This window comes from Bos indicus, chromosome 4 (genome assembly GCF_029378745.1).
Source record: "Bos indicus isolate NIAB-ARS_2022 breed Sahiwal x Tharparkar chromosome 4, NIAB-ARS_B.indTharparkar_mat_pri_1.0, whole genome shotgun sequence".
Lineage (NCBI taxonomy): Eukaryota > Metazoa > Chordata > Mammalia > Artiodactyla > Bovidae > Bos > Bos indicus.
The window spans coordinates 10,119,571-10,142,696 of NC_091763.1; the positions used below are offsets into that span (position 1 = coordinate 10,119,571).

The 23,126-nt window shown below is 44.5% G+C and overlaps 1 protein-coding gene across 4 annotated transcripts; it reads left to right on the forward strand.

Moving 5' to 3' along the window:
* The first annotated feature begins 3,689 nt into the window (after positions 1 to 3,689).
* Positions 3,690 to 21,686, forward strand: GATAD1 (GATA zinc finger domain containing 1). Of its 4 annotated transcripts, XR_011566160.1 has the most exons (6): positions 3,711 to 4,163; positions 4,920 to 5,045; positions 7,031 to 7,090; positions 8,764 to 8,947; positions 10,904 to 11,238; positions 11,899 to 16,540. XR_011566160.1 is itself a non-coding variant. In XM_070787472.1 (5 exons), the coding sequence occupies exons 1-5, from the start codon at positions 3,906 to 3,908 to the stop codon at positions 17,265 to 17,267; spliced, it is 729 nt and encodes a 242-aa protein (XP_070643573.1). In that variant the 5' UTR covers positions 3,690 to 3,905; the 3' UTR covers positions 17,268 to 21,686. The 4 variants fall into 4 exon arrangements, 3 of the variants coding, with proteins under 3 accessions (XP_070643573.1, XP_070643574.1, XP_070643571.1); XM_070787472.1 differs by lacking the exons at positions 10,904 to 11,238; positions 11,899 to 16,540 and adding an exon at positions 17,167 to 21,686 and having other exon boundaries at positions 3,690 to 4,163; XM_070787470.1 differs by having other exon boundaries at positions 10,904 to 16,540.
* The last annotated feature ends 1,440 nt before the right edge of the window (positions 21,687 to 23,126 follow it).

The following is a 23,126-nucleotide window of genomic DNA, read 5'->3' on the forward strand; positions in this document are numbered from 1 at the left end:
TACCTAGTCGTATTTCTCCTTGCAGCACACTGGGCTATTCTGTTAACACTCCAGTACATCTGCAGAGGAGCTTTGAGACACTACAGCTTTGCTGCTTGGAAGACAAGCCCTAGGTTTTGACTGAGAACTATGTGCCAGGCGTGATAACTGATCAAATCTTGCTGCAGCCCTGGGGTGGGTCATACCCTCCCCAATTTACAGACAAGGGACTGAGATGCTGAGAGGAGGTCTGCTTGCCAGTCCTTGACTAGATACTGTCTGCTGTGACCTGCCACCTCCAGCTGGCAGAGGATTTTTAGGACCAAGAAACCACCAATTTCCTTCTTTTCCTTTTGAAACTTTTTCCTCTTTTTAAAAATAAAAGTAACACAGTGTGGTAAGAAATATTTCAAATGATAAAAAGGTGCAAACAAAAGGCCACATACTGTGTGATTCCATTTACACAAAATGTCCAGAACAGGCAAATCCACAGAGAAAGAAAGTAGATTAGTGGTTGGGGGAGATTTGACTTAACCCTTTGACTACTTAATGGTTACTTAATGGATAGTTTCTATCTGGACTGATGAAAATGTTCGAAAATTAGATAGTGGTGATAGTTGTACAAATCTGTGAATATATTAAAACCCACTGAATTGTATACTTTAAAATAAAAGGGTGGACTGTTTTGTGTAGCTAAAGCTGTTATAAAAGAAAAAAAAGGGTGTAAAAAGAAAAGTGTAAGCCTGCCTCACCACCTCTGTGCATCAATTAGCAACAATTTTTTTCCTGAATAACTAAAACAGGTACACACCATGTACACAGATATTTAGTTTACATACAGTGATCATGTTCTATGCACTGTCCTATACATTGCTTTTTCCCCTCTGAAAATTTATATCTGAAATCTTTTCATATCAGTAAATATTAATAGAAGAGCTTTGGTTTCCCATCTCACTGAGAATAAAATCCGAAGTCCTTTCTTTGGCTGACATGATCTTGCTGCCAAAGTCTGACAAAAATATTACAAGAAAGGAAAATTATAAGCCTATCTCACTCATGAACATAGATACAAAAATCTTAAATATTAGTAAAGTAATCCAGCAATATGTGAAAAGACAGTACACAATAGCCAAGCTAGATTCATTCCATTAAGTGGCAGTATTAACATTCAGAAACCTGAATTCACATTATTAACAGACAAGAAAAAGCAGGACTTGCCTGGTGGTAAAGTGGATAAAAATCTGCCACCAATACCGATGACACGGGTTCGATACCTGGCCTGGGAAGATCCCACAGACAACGAAGCCCATGTACCACAACCACTGAGCCCAAGCTCTAGAGCCCATGAGCCACGACTGTTGAGTCCACATGCCGTAACTATGAAGCCTGAGCACTCTAGAGCCTGCACTCTGTGACAAGAGCAGCCACTGGGCAAGGAGGAGCCCATGCACAGCTGGAGGGCAGCCTCCACTCCACAGCTAGAGAAAGTCCACACGCAGCGGCAAAGACCTGACAGAGGAAAAATAAACGATTTTTCAGAAAGGAGGAAAAGCATTATGATCATCTCATACAGAAAACTGTTGGATAAAATTCTACACATTCATGATGAAAACAGGGATAGATGGGACCTTCCTTACCCTGACAAAGGGAAGCCACAAAATCTATTAAAAATCAGTATAGTGGTGATCTCTGGATAAAGAGCATGTGAGGGGCTAATGTTCTATTTCTTGATTTGGTTGGCCCAGTGCAATGACTTTGTGATAAGCTGTATTTAGATGCATTTGGATACTTTACAGTATGTGTATTATACTTAATTTTAAAAGGTTGTAAAAATTTTTTTTTAAAAACCAAGGAAAAAATGTGGTTCTTTCTGATGGTCTCAGAAGGGTAGAGGGTGTAACCAGGAGCTATGGGAGCTGACAAGGACAGGAGATGGAGATGTTGGAATGAGGAGGAATGGAGAAAAGAGGACACTGAATGGTTATACATGTGGATGTGGGTCCCAGACAGGATGGTGTCTCTGGTGGAGAGGAACCTGGTGAGTCAGGGGCCAAAGTTTTCCGTGAATGAGAGGCAGTAATCTCACAGGAGGTGGTGCGAACACAGGTGTACTAGCAGCAGAGATATATTAGGAAGCATAGAATTTAATATCTAGATGCCTCTCACAGAGCGCAGTCTTCTACAGTGAGACCACACTGTGTACCTATTCTCAGCCACTTTCACAATTGCTCTTATACCCAATAACAGTCTGAAATGTAGTTAATTTTTTGTGGTACTGTTCAGTTCAGTCGCTCAGTTGTGTCTGACTCTTTGCTACCCCATGAATCACAGCATGCCAGGCCTCCCTGTCTATCACCAACTCCTGGAGTTCACTCAAACTCATGTCCATCGAGTCAGTGATGCCATCCAGCCATCTCATCCTCTGCTGTCCCCTTCTCCTTCTGCCCCCAACCCCTCCCAGCATCAGGGTCTTTTCCAATGAGTCAACCCTTTGCATGAGGTGGCCACTATTGGGGAACCCTAGACTCAGAGCCAGGATGACCAGAGCCGCAACTCAGGATGCAGGGCTGCAGCAGAGCCCTGTCCAGATGTGCTTCCAAGACCAGTGTCCACCCGGGCATCTAGGCCAAATCACAGTTCCTCTGTTGATCATCAGTTAAGAGTAAAATAGGGATAATATCTTAAACCACAATCGGCAGAAGCCCTAAATGCAGTTTCACAACTTGATAAGGCAGTCAATAAAGCTTTCTTCTTCCTCCCACATCCCTCCACCAACATATTCATCAAGAGATGGGAGAGAACTTCAAGCCTAGGAAACCCAGGATCACCAAGAGAGGCAGGCAACCACCGCTCCACTGAGAGAGGCTGGGTAGAGACTCGTTTCCCTGGCCAGGCTGGTACTGACCAGCGGCATTAATTGAGAAGGCTGGACCCTCATGATGCCCTTGTCTTAGGTCAGCTGTTCCCAAGTGCGAACCAGGGAGCTCCCAAGACCCTTTCTGGAGGTTCTCGGGGCCAAATCTGCCTCCCAACAATGCCTAAACCAGCACTATCTCCCCGGCCTAATGCTCAGAGGCTATAGGACTCAAGATGACACCGCCACTCAAGTGCCAATGAACGTATGCATGGTCTCCAGGGCTTTAAAATGTTTCAACTCCTAATACTCAAATGTCCCTTATAATCAAACGTATATGGGGGTGTAAATTATAATTTTAAAGAGTGTAAAGAGGTCCTAAGTAGGAGTGCCGGACTTGGAAAATTAAAAATACAGGCTGCCCACTTAAATTTGAATTCAGATAAACAACGAACATTGCATAGGATATTGGCTTTAGTAAGTTACTAGCTGCTTATCTGGAATTTAGATTCACTTAGGCGTCCTGTATTTTATAAGTCAATCGTAGGCCTAAAAGGCCAAAAAGCGCGTGAACCTCCCCGCAGTCCCGGTAATTCCGGGCAAGGCACTTCCGGTCAGGCGGGCGACCAGTGTACGGCCCCGCCCATCACCGGAAGCCTCCGAAGGCCGAGGCAAGGGTGTCCTCCCAGGCCCCGCCCCGCCCCGCCCCGCCCATCACCGGAAGCCCCCTAAGGACGAGGCAAGGCTGTCCTCCCAGGCCCCGCCCCGCCCCGCCCATCACCGGAAGCCCCCTAAGGACGAAGCAAGGCTGTCCTCCCAGGCCCCGCCCCGCCCCGCCCCGGCTCTTGGCGCCTCGGGCTGCCGAGCGTGGAGCCGGCTGTGGAGCGGGCGGAACCGGCTTCCTGCCTCCAGGGGGCGGCGGCCGCGGCCCGGTCCCGGCTTGGGCAGCTCGGCGCCGCGCCCGCGCCGCTCTTCTGTCAGTGGGAGTGGCGGGCCGGCCCGCGGGCCGCCGAGGTCGGCGGTCGCCATTCCCGTGTCGCTGCGCCCGCGGGGGCCGCCCGAGCCGGCCACCATGCCGCTGGGCCTGAAGCCCACCTGCAGCGTCTGCAAGACCACGTCGTCCTCCATGTGGAAGAAGGGCCCGCAGGGGGAGATCCTCTGCCACCACTGCACAGGCCGGGGCGGCGCAGGCGGCGGGGGCTCCTGCCCGGGGGCGGCCGGCGGCACAGGGGGCGGCGGCGGCGGCACAGGGGGTGGCTTCGGCGCCGCGACCTTCGCCAGCACCTCGGCCGCCCCTCCGCAGAGCAACGGGGGCGGGGGCGGCAAGCAGGTGAGCCCCTGCGGCCCCTCCCGCGGGCGGAGGCCGACGCGGCGCGGGGCGGGCGGCGCCCTCCCGGCAAACTGGGCCGGGCCGCCCCCTCCCGTCCGCGACAGGAAGGTCGTCGTTGGTTTGACCCCTTCTCAGCCCCTTTTCTCATGAGAAGTTTAAAGTCTAGAGAAGCAAGAAGAGGAAAAACCCCTCAGAAATCCCTCCCCTGTGATACTTTTGGTAGCACCCGGACATCTGAGGGTCCTTACGTACGTTTACACAGAGATGTCTACAGGGTCACGGCTACTGGGCCTCTTTCTCTGTTAATAAAGTTTTCTTTGTCATAATGTCATGTTATTAAGATTATCAGGTCATTTTCAGTAGTAACATAAGTGTTCCACGGCAGGAGGTGGCATACCACACCCATTCTCTGGCTTAGGAGAGTTGAGTTTTTAAGGAATTTTGTGTTATAAACGCAACCGATGAATGGTCTTACCTTGGCGTAGACTGACTCCTCTTGCTGCCCTTTGCCCTTTTACAAGTAGTTAACACGTTTTTTGGAGTCTCTGGAGATGTTTGCCTGTGGCTCTCCCTTTTTAAATTAAGCCAGTTCGTTTGATTATTACCCAGCATGAAAAGAAAAGTTGCACTCTTAATTTATTTGTAAATGTTCGTTTAAAGTGCATACTCTGGGATCCTTGTAAGATGGTTGTATCAGGACAGCAACCTTTCTACACTTTTTATTTCTCTTTTTTTTGTTCTTTGTTTATGTAACAGAGTAAGCAGGAAATTCACAGGAGGTCCGCTCGGCTCAGAAACACTAAATACAAATCTGCTCCAGCTGCTGAAAAGAAAGTTTCCACTAAAGGGAAAGGGAGAAGACATATTTTTAAATTAAAAAATGTAAGATGATTGTGGACAGTGTCTTGTACTGTAATTGTGGCATTGTGTGTAGTGTGACCAACCACCGCCTTCATCTCACACCACTGAACTTGGACTCTGCGCTTGGCAGCTCTTCTGTAGCCTTCTGGGGACTGATCCAGGCTTTCAGAAAGGGAAGGAGCTCTTTTAGGAGCCTTACTGTTTTATAAAGTTAACGATATCCTCTTTTCCTTGTTTTAGTTTTTTATCCCCCCTGGGGAACATAAAACATGATTCTAAAAGAAACCTAAATCTTGAGCACATTTTATTGGGTTCTCTATGCAAAAGATGAGATGGAGTTACAGTTCTTGGTGTGGGCATGGCATTTTTTTTCTTTTCCATAAAGCTTTAAGTAAATAATAACACTGGAATTCATTCAGTTCCATATTTGCTTGTTATATGGCCCCCAAAAAATGTTTCTTACTGATTTACAGTGATCAACTTGATGAATATGAATCAAAAGTGTTACTAAATCTTCTTTATCTCTTCTTTTATAAGAAAGTAGATCGTTGAAAAGTTTGTGCTGGGGTAACTGAAAGCTTTTGATTTTGTAAATACAAGGGACAGTGGGCAAACACACTGGGCAAAGCATTCGATACTGTTTTTTGTTTTTTTTTTAAACCTCAATATGGTTCTCTGCTTTCAGACCAGAAATGCTTCACTCACCAGTAAAGGCATTTTCTGAAGCTGGGTGTATTCATTTAAAAACCTCAGAGAGGTCTTGCGTTATATCCTTGTGCAGATTGTGGATTCTTTTTCTTGGGAGTGCTAAGTCGCTTCAGTCGTGTCCGACTCGTATGCAGATTGAAAATGAAAGTCATGTAAACCCCTCCAGTATTTAAGCAAAGGTGAGGGGGGACCCAGGACACCAAGATCTGTAATTTTGACAATATCCAAAAGTGTTTTTATATGACCTTGCTGCTGCTGCTAAGTCGCTTCAGTCGTGTCCGACTCTGTGCAGCCCCCATAGATGGCAGCCCACCAGGCTCCCCCGTCCCTGGGATTCTCCAGGCAAGAACACTGGAGTGGGTTGCCATTTCCTTCTCCAATGCATGAAAGTGAAAGGTGAAAGTGAAGTCGCTCAGTCGTGTCTGACCCTCAGCGACCCCATGGACTGCAGCCTTCCAGGCTCCTCCGTTCATGGGATTTTCCAGGCAAGAGTACTGGAGTGGGGTGCCATTGTTGCTTCTAATTTATTAGGATTTTAATAAATTTGTTTTCTAAAATGTGATTATTGACTAGACAAAATATATGAATACTTGATTATAGTTTTCCTCTTATGTATGGTGGAATATGTTTTCTGAAAGTATTTTATATCGATTTCTCTGGCAACCGCTTTCTTCAAGGATGATATCAAGACATATTTGGGAAGGCCTAGTTACTGTGTTGTGGCATAAAAGTGTGTATTACAGCTTAAGGAATTTCGATGATGATTGGTGGCAAATTACTAGCAACTCCCAAGAAAGCCTCCTTTGGCCTTGGTTCAGACTTGTTAGAAAACTAGTTCTGATGATACTATCATAGCTATAGTTAAGTTGAGATGGAAAATGTCTTTGAAGAGACTTGTTTGTTATTTCCACCTCTGTCATGCTCAGGCCATTAAAGCCACAGATACTTTTTAAAACTAGATTGTTACGTGCAATAAAGCTCTGAGAAGGGTTCTGTTAGGTCTCAGCCACATAATCAGGAGCTTGTCCTTTGATTCTCAGCAATTTTTAAGCTAAAGGTAACGGAAATAACAGCAGAAATATTCAGACCATGCTTTGTTGCAATGTTCAGAAGATTTTTATTTTTTTTAACACTGCAGTTCTTGTCACCAAACAACTTTAGTATTTCTCAGATTACAGAACTCATATGTGGCTGGAAAAATGCCTATACATACCACACACACATACACATACACACTACACACACACCCACACACATACAATGAATGTGCTAATATTTTTACTTCTGTTTTTTCATAGCCCATCAAAGCTCCTGAGTCCGTTTCCACCATAATCACTGCAGAATCAATCTTCTACAAGGTGAGCATCATAGTTATTGAAGGAAGATTTGAATGTATTGCATTTTTGTTGTTGTTTAGTCACTTATCCAACTCTATTGTGACGACTGTAACCTGCCACGCTCTCCCCATGAGATTTCCGAGGCAAGAGTACTGGAGTGGTTTGCTATTTGCTCCTCTACTGGGTCGTCCCACCCCGGGACTGAACCTCCATCTCTGGCAATGCAGGTGGATTCTTTACCCCTGAGCCACCTGGAAAGCATACTGCTACTGCTAAGTCACTTCAGTCGTGTCCGACTCTGTGCGACCCCATAGACGGCAGCCCACCAGGCTCCTCTGTCCTTGGGATTCTCCAGGCAAGAACACTGGAGTGGGTTGCCATTTCCTTCTCCAATGCATGAAAGTGAAAAGTGAAAGTGAAGTCGCTCAGTTGTGTCCTACTCTTAGCAACCCCATGGACTGCAGCCTACCAGGCTCCTCCATCCATGGGATTTTCCAGGCAAGAGTACTGGAGTGGGGTGCCATTGCCTTCTCTGCCTGGAAGGCATAATGTGGTACTAAAATATTGGGTTAGTCTAAAGGTCTTCGCTACTCTCTATAAGGTGCGACTGTGTTTTTTGTTCCTTTCTAAGCTCTTTTCCGTCATACATGGCTATTACGTAACATCCAGAGCTGAGTGGGGAGAGGAAGTTGCCTGTGGAAATACTATATGAGGATCTTAAGTATTTTTTAATGTAGATTATGGGAATTGTTTTTAAAATCCAAATGTGTGGTGTGGAGCCAGGGCAACGAGCCATCCTAGTCAACCTGACAACACTGACGGCTAAGGAGGGAGAGGAGAGATTTGGACAAATAGAGGATGGAGCCTGACACAGAGATGGGAGTGGGCACAGAGGTTCAAAAATGCCTTCAAGAAGTGAGAGGAGAAGGGCAGTAGTGGGGACTGGCTGCTCCTGGAAGCCCATGGTGAGGGGGAGAGGTGAAGTTGTCTTGATAAAAGCACTGCTTTTCAGGACTGTACAGAGGTAGACTCCTGAGCTGGTGTAGGCGCCTCGGCTGCAGTGCCGCCTTAGGGAGCTTTTAGCAAGTCACTTAACTTTGTCCAGTGCAGTGGTTCTGGCAAAAAAAGTAGGGATTGTACTATTGTGATATAAAATTATTTTTGTAAACAAATGTTTTCTCCAGCTGCAAGTCATCATGTGTATGTGAAGTTTTTTTCATTCAAAATTGAAACAACTTTAGGGACTTCCCTGGTGGTTCATTGATGGAGAATCTGCCTTCCAGTGCAAGGGACTCAGGTTTGATCCCTGATCAGGGAAATAAGACCCCATACGCCTAGGGGCAGCTAAGCCAGTGAGCCACAGTTAGAGAGCCCATGTGCTGCAACTGCTGAGGCCACACACCACCATAAGAAGCCCTTTGGCTGCAACAAGAGAGCCTGTGCACCACAGCTGGAGAAAGCCCACAGGCCCAGTGAGGAGTGCACAGCAGCCAAACCCCAGCACAGCCAAAGACAGAAAAAAGAAACAGCTTTGGAATTGGCATCAGTCACAACCGTGTAACTGTCAACGCATCAGACCATCTCAGAGCCCTTCTGTTGACCGCTTGGAAACTTTTCATACTAAGGAAGTCTCAGTTTGCACCTGTAGTGGTGTTCTGTTTTTTAAATATAGGCTTATCTTCTGTTTCTCCCAGGGAGTCTATTACCAGATTGGAGATGTTGTTTCTGTAATTGATGAACAAGATGGAAAACCCTACTATGCTCAGATCAGAGGTTTTGTCCAGGACCAGTACTGTGAGAAGAGTGCAGCGCTGACGTGGCTCATCCCCACCCTCGCTAGCCCCAGGGACCAGTTCGACCCTGCGTCCTACATCGTGGGTGAGTTAGACAGGGACAGACAGGTTCTTGAACCTGTTTATTTTCCGTTATTACGGGAAACTGTATTCATCTGCTCGGGCCGCCAGGACAAAATACAATAAACTGAATGGGCTAAACAACAGAATTTTTCTGTCTCACAGTTCTGGAGGCTGCAAGTCCAGGATCGAGGTGCTGTCAGGGTCGGTTTCTGGTGCGAGCTCTCTTCCTGGCTTGTGGACAGCCACTTTTTTGGTTGTGTCCTCACACGAGCTTTCCTCTGTGTGCGTGCACTCCTAGCATCTCTTCCTCTTCTTATAAGGTCACCAATTCTATAGGATGAGCGCTGCATCCTTACAACTTCATTTACCCTTAATTACCTCTCTAAATGCCCTCTCTCCACATGTTACCACATTAGGGATTAGGATTCAGCATATGAATTTGGGGGCACACAATTCAGTCCATAACAAAGAAGCATAAGTACAAAAAAGATAATTTTACAGAAAATATGAAATTTTATAAAGCTGGGGTTTGAGGCTATCAATTATTTTGAGTTATGGGGCAGCATCCACCTACTAAAAAGCTGTGTGGATAAGATTTTTCTGGGTGACCCAGGGTTAAACTCTATTAAAAGAATTTATTGCTCAAGAACTATATTATTTAGGTAACATACAAAAAGTTACTTAAAAATAATTTGTAGAGGAACTGTCATGGTTATGTTTCAACATCTTACACATTCTCAACATGTGTTCCTCTACGTATCACACACGTCATCCTGGATCATTTGTAACCTGTTATATTGTTGGTGGTGGTTGAAATGGCAGCCACTGTACTCATTGATTTCAAGACTGACCAAAGATTTGATTCTTGATATAGACTCACAAGAAGAAGTTGTTGATAAATAGAATTTTGCAAGTGTTTAGAGTTTTAAAATTACCCCCAAACTTTTCAGCCTTTCTGCAATGAGCATACATTACTTTTTCATTCTAAGAAAAAACACAAAAGGTATTTTTCCGAGAGAATGGAAGGACAAATAAAGTATCACTGTTATTCTCACCTGCGTGTCAAGTTTTGACACATGGCCAAGTCTTCTGCTTGTAAGTACATAGAAGAATGAACTTTTATATACCTGTCCCATCAGATCCGATTGTCAGCAGAGGCAGCAGTGTGCCTGAACCACCTCTTGGGCTTCTCTCTCACCTCCTCTTCCTAATGTTCTGAAGGAGACCATATATCATAAAGTTTCAGAGCCCAGACTCTGGAACTAGACTGTCTGGGTTCATAGGACCGCCACTTACTAGCTGTGTGATCTCAGGTAGTTTCCTCCATCTCTCTTTCCCTCATGTAAAATGGGAATAATCATAGTACCAAACTCAGAGGGTTGCTGTGAGGATTCAAAGCATTGATGTATCTGTCAAGTATTTAGATCAGTGTTGACGTATAGTAGCAGAGAAGGAAATGGCACCCCACTCCAGTACTCCTGCCTGGAAAATCCCATGGATGGAGGAACCTGGTGAGCTACAGCCCATGGGGTCGCTGAGAGTCTGACATGACTGAGCGACTTCACTTTCACTTTTCACTTTCATGCATTGGAGAAGGAAATGGCAATCCACTCCAGTATTCTTGCCTGGAGAATCCCAGGGACAGGGGAGCCTGGTGGGCCTGCCGTCTATGGGGTCGCACAGAGTCGGACACGACTCAGGTGACTTAGCAGCAGCAGCAGACATATAGTAGACATTATATAAGGCTAAATATCACTTTTAGAATCCTTTCTATATTGAGTTATATTTTGGAGAGAATGCTATCTTCCTTAAGCAGTTAAAAGCAGAAAAAAATGATAGGCAGTAACTTCAAAATAATATATATTTCAAGGACTAATGTCAGGTTAGCACCAGACCAGTTTCTCGTAGTGTTTAGGAATTTTAATTTTTATGAAAATGATACATATCTTCAAAAATGTAAATGGTGGCTCCCTTCCAGGACCAGAGGAGGATCTTCCAAGGAAGATGGAATACTTGGAATTTGTCTGTCATGCACCTTCTGAATATTTCAAGTCACGTTCATCACCATTTCCCACAGTTCCCACCAGACCAGAGAAGGGCTATATATGGACTCATGTTGGACCTACTCCTGCAATAACTATAAAGGAAACAGTTGCCAACCATTTATAGTTTAAAAAGTAAACCTGGATTTCCAGTTCCCTTGTATCTGTACCACTGTAAGACATGCCACATGTTTCTTTAATGAAATTCTTGGATGGAAAAATGACTAAAGTAATCACTAGCTTGTTTATTACTAGTCACTTAGAAAATTAGGTAGAGCCTTTTCCGGTAAGCGGCCTGAGGTGACCCCTAAAAATGGTGCGCTATTCACTTGACCCAGAAAACCCCACAAAATCATGCAAATCAAGAGGTTCAAATCTTCGTGTTCATTTTAAGAACACTCGTGAAACTGCCCAGGCCATAAAGGGTATGCATATCCGAAAAGCCACCAAGTATCTGAAGGATGTCACTTTAAAGAAGCAATGTGTGCCATTCCGTCGTTACAATGGTGGAGTTGGTAGGTGTGCACAGGCTAAACAGTGGGGCTGGACGCAGGGTCGGTGGCCCAAAAAGAGTGCTGAATTTTTACTACACATGCTCAAAAATGCAGAGAGTAATGCTGAACTTAAGGGCTTAGATGTAGATTCTCTGGTCATTGAGCACATCCAAGTGAACAAAGTCCCCAAGATGCGGCGCAGGACTTACAGAGCTCACGGTAGGATCAACCCCTACATGAGCTCTCCATGCCACATTGAGATGATCCTTACTGAAAAAGAACAGATTGTTCCTAAACCAGAAGAGGAGGTTGCACAGAAGAAAAAGATATCCCAGAAGAAACTGAAGAAACAAAAACTTATGGCCCGGGAATAAATGCCGCAAAAAATAAATGCAAATAAAAGTAAAAAAAAAAAAAAAAGAAAGAAAGAAAATTAGGTAGAAAAGAATTAAATATATTTTGAAATGAAGTATTACATACACATTAAGTGTGTATATCCTCCCAGGCAAATACTGTCATTTCCAGGGAGACTATTAGGAACAGGTAGTGTCTATTTTTCTCCTTAATTTATTTCTAGAAACTCATAAAATGGATTGTATTTTTCTATAAGAATAAAATATTAATTTAGATATAAATTTCTAACCAAGGGCTAAATCAAGTAAAATATAGCTGTGATCCACAATATCTCTCACAGTATCTCTTTAAAAAGCTTTATTTTATTATCTAGAAAATATATTAACAAACTGTTGACTGCTTTATTAAGGAAAGTGACTGGTGGATGATTTTTATTAGCCCAGGCATTTAAAAACTTTCCTCTAATTCTTCTGTAGTAGGGAGAAATTCAGAATCATTTGGTTGATTTTAATAGAGCTGCTCTTCACTGCTCTGACCTACCTTCTCAGTCGGAATGAGGCTTCATCAAAATGTTAGCCTTATATTGTGGACAGTTAGCTTCACTGAACACACAGGAAATATGCTGTGTAGGCACCCCAGAGCAGTAGTTTCTTGACCGCACCTAGGACTAACATTGGGCAGCCATAAAAATGATTAACAGGTCATTAGCATTGATATCTTTTAGGATTTGAAATAGCTCAACTGGAATCCCATCACCTCCACTAGCTTTGTTCATAGTGATGTTTCCTAAGGCTCATTTGACTTCACATTCCAGGATGTCTGGCTCTAGGTGAGTGATAACACCATCATAATTATCTGAGTCATGAAGATCTTTTTTGTATAGCTCTTCTGTGTATTCTTGCCACCTCTTCTTGATATCTTCTGCTTCTGTTTGGTCCATACCATTTCTGTCCTTTATTGTGCCCATCTTTGCATGAAAATTTCCCTTGGTATCTCTTATTTTCTTGAAGAGATCTCTAGTCTTTCCCATTCTATTGTTTTCCTCTATTTCTTTGCATTGATCACTGAGGAAGGCTTTCTTATCTCTCCTTGCTATTCTTTGGAACTCTGCATTCAAATGGGTTTATCTTTCCTTTTCTCCTTTGCCTTTCACTTCTCTTCTTTTCATAGCTGTTTGTAAGGCCTCCTCAGACAGCCATTATGCCTTTTTGCATTTCTTTTTTTTTTTAATTTTTTTTATTTTGCATTTCTTTTTCTTGAGGATGGTCTTGATCCCTTTCTCATGTACAATGTCACGAACCTCTGTCCATAGTTCTTCAGGCACTCTATCAGATCTAATCCCTTGAATCTATTTGTCACTTTCACTATATAGTTGTAAGGTGTTTGATTTACGTCATACCTGAATAGTCTAGCAGTTTTCCCTAGTTTCTTCAATTTAAATCTGAATTTGGTATTAAGGAGTTCATGATCTGAGCAGCTCCTGGTCTTGTTTTTGCTGACTGTATAGAGCTGCTCCATCTTTGGCTGCAAAGAACATAATCAGTCTGATTTTTCAGTATTGACCATCTGGTGTTGTCCATGTGTAGAGTCTTTCTTTTGTGTTGTTGGAAGAGGCTGTTTGCTATGACCAGTGCGTTCTCTTGGCAAAACTCTGTTAGCCTTTGCCCTGCTTCATTCTGTACTTCAAGGCCAAATTTGCCCATTAACTCCAGGTATTTCTTGACTTCCTGCTTTTGCATTCCAGTCTCCTATAATGAAAAGGATGTCTTTTGGGTGTTAGTTCTAGAAGGTCTTGTAGGTCTTCATAGAACTCTTCAACTTCAGCTTCTTCAGTATTATTGGTTGGGGCATAGACTTGGATTACTGTAATATTGAATGGTTTGCTTTGGAAACGAACAGAGATCATTCTGTCGTTTTTGAGATTGCATCCAAGTACTGCATTTCAGACTCTTGTTGACCATGATGGCTACTCCATTTCTTCTAAGGGATTCTTGCCCACAGTAGTAGACATAATGATCATCTGAGTTAAATTCACCATTTCCAGTCCATTTTAGTTTGCTGACATTCCTAAAATTTCGATGTTCACTCTTGCCATCCCTGTTTGACCACTTCCAATTTGCTTTGATTCATGGACCTAACATTCCAGGTTCCTATGCAGTATTGCTGTTTACAGCATTGGACCTTACTTCTGTCACCAGTCATATCCACAGCTGGGTGGTGGTTTTGCTTTGGCTCCATCTCTTCATTCTTTCTGGAGTTATTTCTCCACTGATCTCCAGTAGCATATTGGGCACCAACCAACCCAGGGAGTTCATCTTTCAGTGTCCTATCTTTTTGCCTTTTCATACTGTTCGTGAGGTTTTCAAGGCAAGAATACTGAAGTGGTTTGCCATTCCCTTCTCCAGTGGACCACGTTTTGTCAGAACCCTCGACCATGATCAGTAAATTTGGAAAACTCAGCAGTGGCCACAGGGCTGGAAAAGGTCAGTTTTCATTCCAAACCCAATAAAAGGAAATGCCAAAGAATACTCAAACTACCGTGCAATTGCACTCATCTCACATACTAGCAAAGTAATGCTCAAAATTCTCCAAGCCTAGCTTCAACAGTACATGAACCGTGAACTTCCACATGTTCAAGCTGGATTTAGAAAAGGTGGAGGAACCAGAGATCAAATTACCAACATCTGCTGGATCATCAAAAAAGCAAGAGAGTTCCAGAAAAACATCTACTTACGCTGTATTGACTCTGCCAAGGCCTTTGACTGTGTGGATCACAACAAACTGGAAAATTCTTCTAGAGATGGAAATACCAGACCACCTGACCTGCCTCTTGAGAAACCTATATGCAGGTCAGGAAGCAACAGTTAGAACTGGACATGAAACAACAGACTGGTTCCAAATAGGAAAAGGAGTACGTCAAGGCTGTCTATTGTCACCCTGCTTATTTAATTTATATGCAGAGTACATCATGAGAAACGCTGGGCTGGAAGAAGCACAAGCTGGAATCAAGATTTCCTGGAGAAATATCAATATCCTCAGATATGCAGATGCCACCACCCTTATGGCAGAAAGTGAAGAAGAGCTAAAGAGCCTCTTGATGAAAGAGGAGAGTGAAAAAGTTGGCTTAAAGCTCAACATTCAGAAAACTAAGATCATGGTATCCGGTCCTATCACTTCATGGGAAATAGATGGGGAACCAATAAAAACAGTGACAGATTTTATTTTGGGGGGCTCCAAAATCACTGCAGATGGTGACTCAGCCATGAAATTAAAAGACACTTGCTCCTTGGAATAAAAGTTATGAGCAACCTAGACAGCATATTAAAAACTATAGACATTATTTTGCCAACAAAGGTCCATCTAGTCAAAGCTATGGTTTTTCCAGTGGTCATGTATGGATGTGAGAGTTGGACTATAAAGAAAGCTGAGCGCAGAAGAATTGATGCTTTTGAACTGTGGTGTTGGAGAAGACTCTTGAGAGTCCCTTGGACTGCAGGGAGATCCAACCAGTCCGTCCTAAAGGAGATCAGTCCTGGGTATTCATTGGAAGGACTGATTGCTGAAGCTGAAACTCCAATACTTTGGCCACTTGATGCAAAGAACTGACTCATTTGAAAAGAGCCTGATGCTGGGAAAGATTGAAGGTGGGAAGACAATGGGATTCCAGAGGATGAGATGGTTGGATGGCATCACCGACTCAATGGACATGAGTTTGAGTAAACTCTGGGATTTGGTGGTGGACAGGGAGGTCTGGCGGAGAAGGCAATGGCACCCTACTCTAGTACTCCTGCCTAGAAAATCCCAGGACGGGGGAGCTTGGTGGGCTGCCGTCTGCAGTCGCACAGAGTCGGACACAACTGAAGTGACTTAGCAGCAGCAGCAGGGAGGTCTGGCGTGCTGCAGTCCATGTGGTCACAAAGAGTTGGACACGTTACAAAGAGTCAGACACGTTGCAAAGAGTCAGACGCGACTGAGCGACTGAGCATTGGTATCTGAAAACAAGTCCACCCCAAAGTTAAAGCCATCTGCTGTGGATTCATCATAACAGGCCTAAAACAGTGTTTGAGATTTAGAAGGTCAGGCACAGGAATTCTAGTCAGGATTCAGGGACAGATTTTACTTCAAGGGCAGGTCAGCTGCGTCAGGGAGCAACAGCTTCAAAGTGGGAGAAAGTGGGGCTTACATGTACTTGCCTCCTCTCCTCTTCTGAGCTGACCATTATTTCCCAACCCCAGGAAAATTTACCAGAATCTAATTTAATTACAGTGATTTTGAATTGTAGCAGTTTTAACTGTTACCATTTTTATACACAGTTATGGTTTATTAGTTGGAAGAAAGTTATGATTTGTATATTGTAGATACATAGCTGTATGTTATAATCTCTTTTCACAAAAGTTGTTGTAAAATTGATTGTAAATACCATTGTAAATAACTAAATGCTAGTATTCAGAGTTGTGGATTAAAATGTATTTTTCCCAATATATTTACTTTGAATTTGTCTCATTCATTTGTTTCATGTAAATAAGGGTTTTCCACCCCAAAATGGTGTAAGTAGAAGACACTAGTGTTGTAGTACTCGTGATTTGGTTGACAGATTCGTCATCAATATGTTATAGATACTAGGATACTCAAAGAATGACTGATCAATAAAATGAATACAAAGTAAGATATTTATTAAATGAAATATTTTTAAACCAGTGAATAAACTGACCATTTGTTTATAAATTGGTGGATACTTGTGTAGTATCTTTTAGAATTAAGATTGAATTTTCATTTGCCTCCTTAGCAAACACCAGTGGCTCCTCTTACTCACAGTGTACATCTGTGTCTCTCACCCTATAATGGAAGGTCTGTGCTGATGTGGCCCGCAGACCGTGTTCCCAGCCCCGTCGCCGAGGGGCTGAGAGACGAATGCAAGCTCCAATTTGTCCTTGCTCTCCTTCCACGCCCATCTTCCTCCAGGCTGCCTGCCCTGGTGATGTTAGAGCCCAGCCCGGACACAGAAGCAGGAGCCTTACACAGGCTGTTGAGCGGGCTCCAGTCGTTGTGTGAGGTAACACTTCTGCAGTAGGTTCTTACCTTCGTACGTGGCTCTGTAAATCCTGATACAGTTACGGAGACAGTGAAGGATAAAGCAAACAACTGCTGTTTTTCATTACAACTATTTAGAATTCCTGGCCTTTTTAAAAAAATAACTGTACATGTATTATTTTGGTAAATTTCTTTTAATTGAAAAGTAATGAAAGATGTCACAAAGGGAAAGGTGAACACATTGGGCTATTAACATTTTTAATTCCTAACAATGTGGATATAAAACTTAAAAAAACCTCTCTTTTTCTTTTTTCTTCAAGAAGTGGGAATCATGAACCATTATTTCTCACTGAACATGACAGACTGGCTTGAAGTAATTACTCAATTACAGACAGCAGCTCCAATCAGCCTCAGCTTCTAGTGACATCATCGCTATTTGGAATTCCTCTCACTTCTGTGTTCCACCTGTCGTGGAAGGGAGCAAGTTTGACAAAAACACCTGTACCTTCAGTACTTCTCACCCTGGATAGGAAAGGTGCAAGTTAAAAAGACCATCACTTTAAAGAACGAAGGTGCTGTTGGGGAAATAGTTTGAAAAAACTCTGAATTCAGACGTCTTCTCCAAAAAGGTAGTAGAGAAAGAAAACACTCTTGACTGAGGGTTAAATTAGAACGCGCTGCTCCATCACAGGCATTTGGCTAAGGTCGCAAAAACAGAGGTCGCACAAAGACCCTTTTGTGCGGCCAGGCAGGTACAGTCACTGTATACATGTTCTCAGATAAACAGTAAGTGGTCCTCCGAGAACGGCACAGCAGCGTTGGTCACATGCGGCTCTTGCTAAATTTCCCTGGTGACTGGGGCGACCACCTCCGTTAGCTAATTGACTTTCTGAAGGGTGAAAGGGGCAAGCATGTCTGTGTGACAGGAAGACTTGAGCAGTTTGGGGCACTGAAGTGTGGCTCCTACTCTCCCCAGAAACTGGAGGATGGGGTGCCCTGGCCTGACAGTTACAGGCCAAAGGCATGGCTCCCAGGGCCCTGAGAGCGCAAACCTGACTAAGGCTTATTTAGTTTCTTAAAAATACATTTCAAAGAGTGTGAGAAAATACAAGTTTTCTCAGACCTAAAGGAAAATCCCTTGCCTTACTTTCAACAGAATTAAGCGTCTTATTTTAAATTCCTGTTTGTCCTTAACAGTGCCCTAAATTTGGACGAGGGAGACGTGGGCAGCCTCGTGACTCGGGTCTCACAGTGGGGCTGCATTTAGGACATGTTGGCGTCTGTCAGGGTTTCAAAATGGCGGCCACGTCAGGGCTGGGGGGAGGCCCAGGGCTGCGGCCCACCGTCCGCTCACCCGGGACCCTGGGGACCCTCACCATACTTGGTGGTCCTCGTGGTTGTGGCTTTATTAACAGGACTAAGAGGTTCTGAACTACAAAGGCCAACACCATCATCTCTCGCTGAAGGAAAATTCATTTTCTATCCGTTCTCCTCCACAGTCACTTGCCAGCACTTTTGTACCTAGCAAATTCACAAATATCACACTCGGATTACCCACGTTTTATATTTTAAGACTTATATGGATTTTGAGCATGTTTTTAGATTCCTTGTCCTCCCCCGAATTTATACCAGTGAATCAGGAGCACGTTACAAACCCCTGTGGAGGTTTAACAACTAAAAACAAAAAAATACAAAATGAAAAAGGAAACCCTGCTGGGAAGTTCTTGCAAGCAACTAAGTAAATCAGTGTCTGTGGGCGTGAGACTGGGACCCCGTTAGGTTGCAAAGAATCTAGTAAAATTTAAGAAAAGCCAAAACAATGTTTACAGTTCCAGCGGTGAGAACCACTTCTCAGGCTAGTTCTCTCTGTATATAAAATGCAGCTGATAAAGACTTCAGTTTCTACATCTGCTTTGGGGTAATTGAGGAAGCTCATCAAAGGCCTGTTTATACCAGTTAGCTTTGGTAAAAGTAACCAGTCCCCTGTCAGGGAACCTGATATACACTGAGTACTCTATACTACACTGCAGCTCAGCTGTGGCTCGTTTACCTGACCCTAGAGCTCGGGGCTTGCTCGCCTCCTAATGAAGCCCCCTGACCAATCAGGCTGTTTCCACATAGCCTCTAAGGCTGATGAAGCTCCTGCCAGGCATTTGGGAGGAGGCTGTGCTGCTGGGAGGTCCTGCGCCTCCTGAATCCGTGGGTTGTTTTCCCTTGACCAAAGGACCCCCAAATCATTACTGAGTTGCTTGAGTTTTGTCAGTCGACAGTTTTGGTGAGGATACGGGTCCTGACAACTCATTGGAAAAGACCCTGATGTTGGGAAAGATCAAAGGCAGAAGGAGAAGGGGGCGTCAGAGGATGAGATGGCTCTATGGCATCCATGATGCAAAGAACATGAACCTGGGCAAACTCCAGGGTATGCTGAGGGACAGGGAGGCCTGGCTTGCTTCAGTCCATGGGGTGGCAAAGAGTCAGACACAACTGGGCGACTGAACAGCAACAACGTGGGTCCTGAAGACGGCTGCTGCGGATGCCAGGGGCTCCCAAACTGTGGCGAAGGGAGCCCGGAAGCCCCTGATTTCACTGCCTCTTTGCCACTCTCCAGGCTGCTCTTAGTTTGCCTTCTGAGCTCTTCAAGTCTGTCTGGATCCTTCCTGGAGGACAACTGGAGTGTGAGAAACTCCAGGTCTCGAGGGCAACAGCACTGGCCTCTGCGGCCAGCCTGTTCCACAAGGTGAGCACTTCGGGGAGGCCCTGCCAGGCCCTTGCCCCTAGCCTTGCTCTGTGATTGGTTCTTTCTGGGGCACCTGAGGGGGCACCTGTGGGTCCCATCTGAGATGACCTTGGGTAACAAAGGCAGAAGGGACGCTCAACCTGGGTGCCCCACTGGGAAGAGCCACCCGGCAAGACCTTGAGCCAGGTGGGGGGTTCTGCAGGTCCCGGGTGCAGACGCTGTCCTGGTGGGCAGGAGAAGGTCTGGATTCCCGAGGAGCTGCCCTGGAGAGGACGGCTCTGGGGTGGCCGCAGCCCAGCCTGACGCTCAGCTGAGTGGGGCACTCGGTGGTGGATGACTGCTTTCTCTTTGGCTGAGCCTGTGAGCAGAGGCCACGCTCGGGGCCGTGCCCCCCAGCCCCTTGGCTCCCTGCCCCCCTCCCCTCCTGCCCACAGGTGCCCACGGGTGCGGGCGAGCTGATGCACACACACACACAGGCGGGGGCTGCCCTCTCCTCACCCCTCTCCTGCCCCTTCTCCCCTCACAGCCAGCACGCTGGCCTTGCCATCAGTATCAGTGCCCGTAACTCTGAAGGACGGGTGCAGACTGGCCTGTCTTGGGTTCACGTGTGCTATCATTTGGTGTATTCGGGCTAGTTTTTGTTTTTTACTGTATACTTAGAGTAATAAAGTCACACAGCAATTAAAAAAAAGACAGCCAGAAACACTAAGTCTGGTTGAATTGGGATTATTTCAACAAGGAATAGTAATGGGAACCCATCAACCTAAAGATGGCAACTGTGAGGAGACTCGCAAAGCCTCAAGGTAAGTCCAAAGTGTAAACTGTTGTGGGACTTGTGAAAGTAAGTGGAGATAAGAAGTATCTGGTGGTTTCACCAGCTGGCACAATCTTGAGTAGATAGGCACAACTCAAAATATTTAAAGTCATTACAGTGTCCACCACTGTAAAAGAAATCTCAGAAAAAAACCACAGATCTGTTACTAGTGGAAAGTGCGAAGCCAGCACGGCAAAGTCGGCGGGCGGAGCTGGTAGAGCTCTGGCTGCCTAAGACCCCTGTGCTGTGGTAAGCTGGTCACGAGTGGGCTGGACTGACGCCTGTCACCTGCCAGGCTCAAGAAATTTTCCATGGAACTAACAAGGTGCACTGTGGAACAACTCACGATTTGAGAGACCCAGTTCAGTTCAGTCGCTCAGCTGTGTCCAACTCTTTGCGACCCCATGAATCGCAGCACGCCAGGCCTCCCTGTCCATCACCAACTCCCGGAGTTCACTGAGACTCACGTCCATTGAGTCAGTGATGCCATCCAGGCATCTCATCCTCTGTCGTCCCCTTCTCCTCCTGCCCCCAATCCCTCCTAGCATCAGGGTCTTTTCCAGTGAGTCAACTCTTCACATGAGGTGGCCAAAGTACTGGAGTTTCAGCTTCAGCATCATTCCCTCCAAAGAAATCCCAGGGCTGATGTCCCTCAGAATGGACTGGTTGGATCTCCAGGTGTAGCTAAAGAAGTGGAGTCCTCGTCTCAGAGAACTGAGCTCACCACCTCCCAGCACACCTGCCTGATCTCCCAAAGAACTGTGGCCCAGAGGCTGTAGGCACATGAATGACAGTATCTTACAGGACAGCCTAGAGCTGCAGTGGCTGTCATGGGGAGCCTCCCTGCTGCACAGAAGGCTTCATTTAAGAAGGGCGATGGAAAGCAGTGGTCCCCAAACAGAATGTGAGAGTTATCTTGTTTACTTTAAAAAATATTTTTAAACTGAGGCATAACTGACACACATTAGTTTCAGGCGTACAGCATCAGCGATTCGGCTTTTGTACACATCACAAAATGATCACCACAGTAAGTCTATTAGTATGTCACCATACATAGTTACAAACTTTTCTTGTGAGGAAAAGTTTTAAGATTTAACAACTTGTCAGATGTACCATGCAGTGTTATCATTACAGCCACCGTGCTGTGGGCATCATACCCCCACGACTGACAGCTGGAAGTTTGTGCCTTTTGACTTTATCCATTTCGCCCCCTCTCCACGCCCTGTCGCCACCAATTCATTCTTTGTATATGAGGCTGTGTTTTTATTACTATTTTTTTAGATTCTCCACATAAGTGAAACTGTATGGTTTTACTTAGCATAATGCCCTCAAGGTCCATCTGTCTTGCTGCAAATTACAAGATTTAAGTCTTTTTAGTTATTTAAATCTTTTCATAAGGCTGGTTCATTCTGTGCACACGTACTGCCATTTCTTTATGCATTCACCCATCAATGGACACAGGTTGTTTCCACAACTGGGCTCTTGTAAATAATGCTGCAGTGAACACGGCGGTGCTTGTATATTTTTGAATGAGTGTTTCTTGTTCTCTCTGGACAAAGACCCAGAAATGGGAATGCTGCATCCTACGGTAGTTCCGTTTTTAGCTTTTTCAGAAGCCCTTACACTGTTTTCTGTGGCGGCTGGATGCATTTACATTTCCATCCACAGAGCACAAGGGCTCCATTTTCTCCACACCCTTGCCAGCATTTTTCTTTTCTTGTGCTTCTGATAACAGCCATTCTAACAGATGTGAGTGGTCATCTGGTCGTGTCTTTGATTTGCATTGCCCTGATCTGTGATGTTGAGCATCCTTCCGTGTACCTGTTGGCCATCTGTATGTCTTCTTTGAAAAAAATGTCCAGGTCCTCGGCTCATTTTCTAGATTATTTCATTATTTTTGCTGTCGAGTTGAATGAGTTCTTAGTATATTTTGGATATTAATCCCTTATCAGAAATATTATTTGCAAATATCGTCTGACACTGGTAGTTTACCTTTTCATTTCGCTGATGTTTATTTTTGCTTTTGTTGCCTTTGCTTATGGTTTTAATTCAAAAAAGTTGTCACCGGGACCTGTGTCAAGGAGATGACCCACTATTTCTTCTAGGAGTTTTATGATTTCGGGTCTTGCATTTCAGTCTTTAATCCACTTTGAGTTAAACTTTGTGTGTGGTGTAAGATAATGTTCCAGTTCCATTTGTTTGCGTGTGGCTGTCCAGTTTCCCCAGTACCATTTATTGAAGATACTGTCCTTTCACTATGGCATGTTCTTGGCTTTGTCGTAAATTGACCATAAATATGTGGGTTTGTTTCTGGGCTCTCTGTTAGGTTCCATTGAACCATGTCTGTCTTTATGGCAGTACTATTACTGTTTTGATTACTATATTATAGTTTTAAATCAGAGAATATGATGCCTCCAGATAAGTTTAAGATCCTTTGGTTCTTTGAAGTCTTTTGTGGTTTCATATAAGTTATAGGATTGCTTGTTCTACTTCTGTGAAAAATGCCATTGGAATTTTGATAGGGATTGCATTGAATGTGTAGATTGCTTTGGTTATAGTCTTCATGCACTCTATCAGATCTACTTCCTTGAATCTATTTGTCACTTCCACTGTATAATCATAAGGGATTTCATTTAGGTCATACCTGAATGACCTAGTGGTTTTCCCTACTTGCATCAATTTAGGTCTGAATTTTGCAATAAGGAACTCATGATCTGAGCCACAGACAG

What these genes read in the sequence shown, in the direction of transcription:
- GATAD1 (XM_070787470.1), top strand. Translation starts at nt 3,906, where the DNA reads ATGCCGCTGGGCCTGAAGCCCACCTGCAGCGTCTGCAAGACCACGTCG. An exon ending in GGGGCGGGGGCGGCAAGCAG is followed by an intron (nt 4,164 to 4,919) that starts GTGAGCCCCTGC and finishes TTTATGTAACAG; the next exon opens with AGTAAGCAGGAAATTCACAG. An exon ending in CAGAATCAATCTTCTACAAG is followed by an intron (nt 7,091 to 8,763) that starts GTGAGCATCATA and finishes TGTTTCTCCCAG; the next exon opens with GGAGTCTATTACCAGATTGG.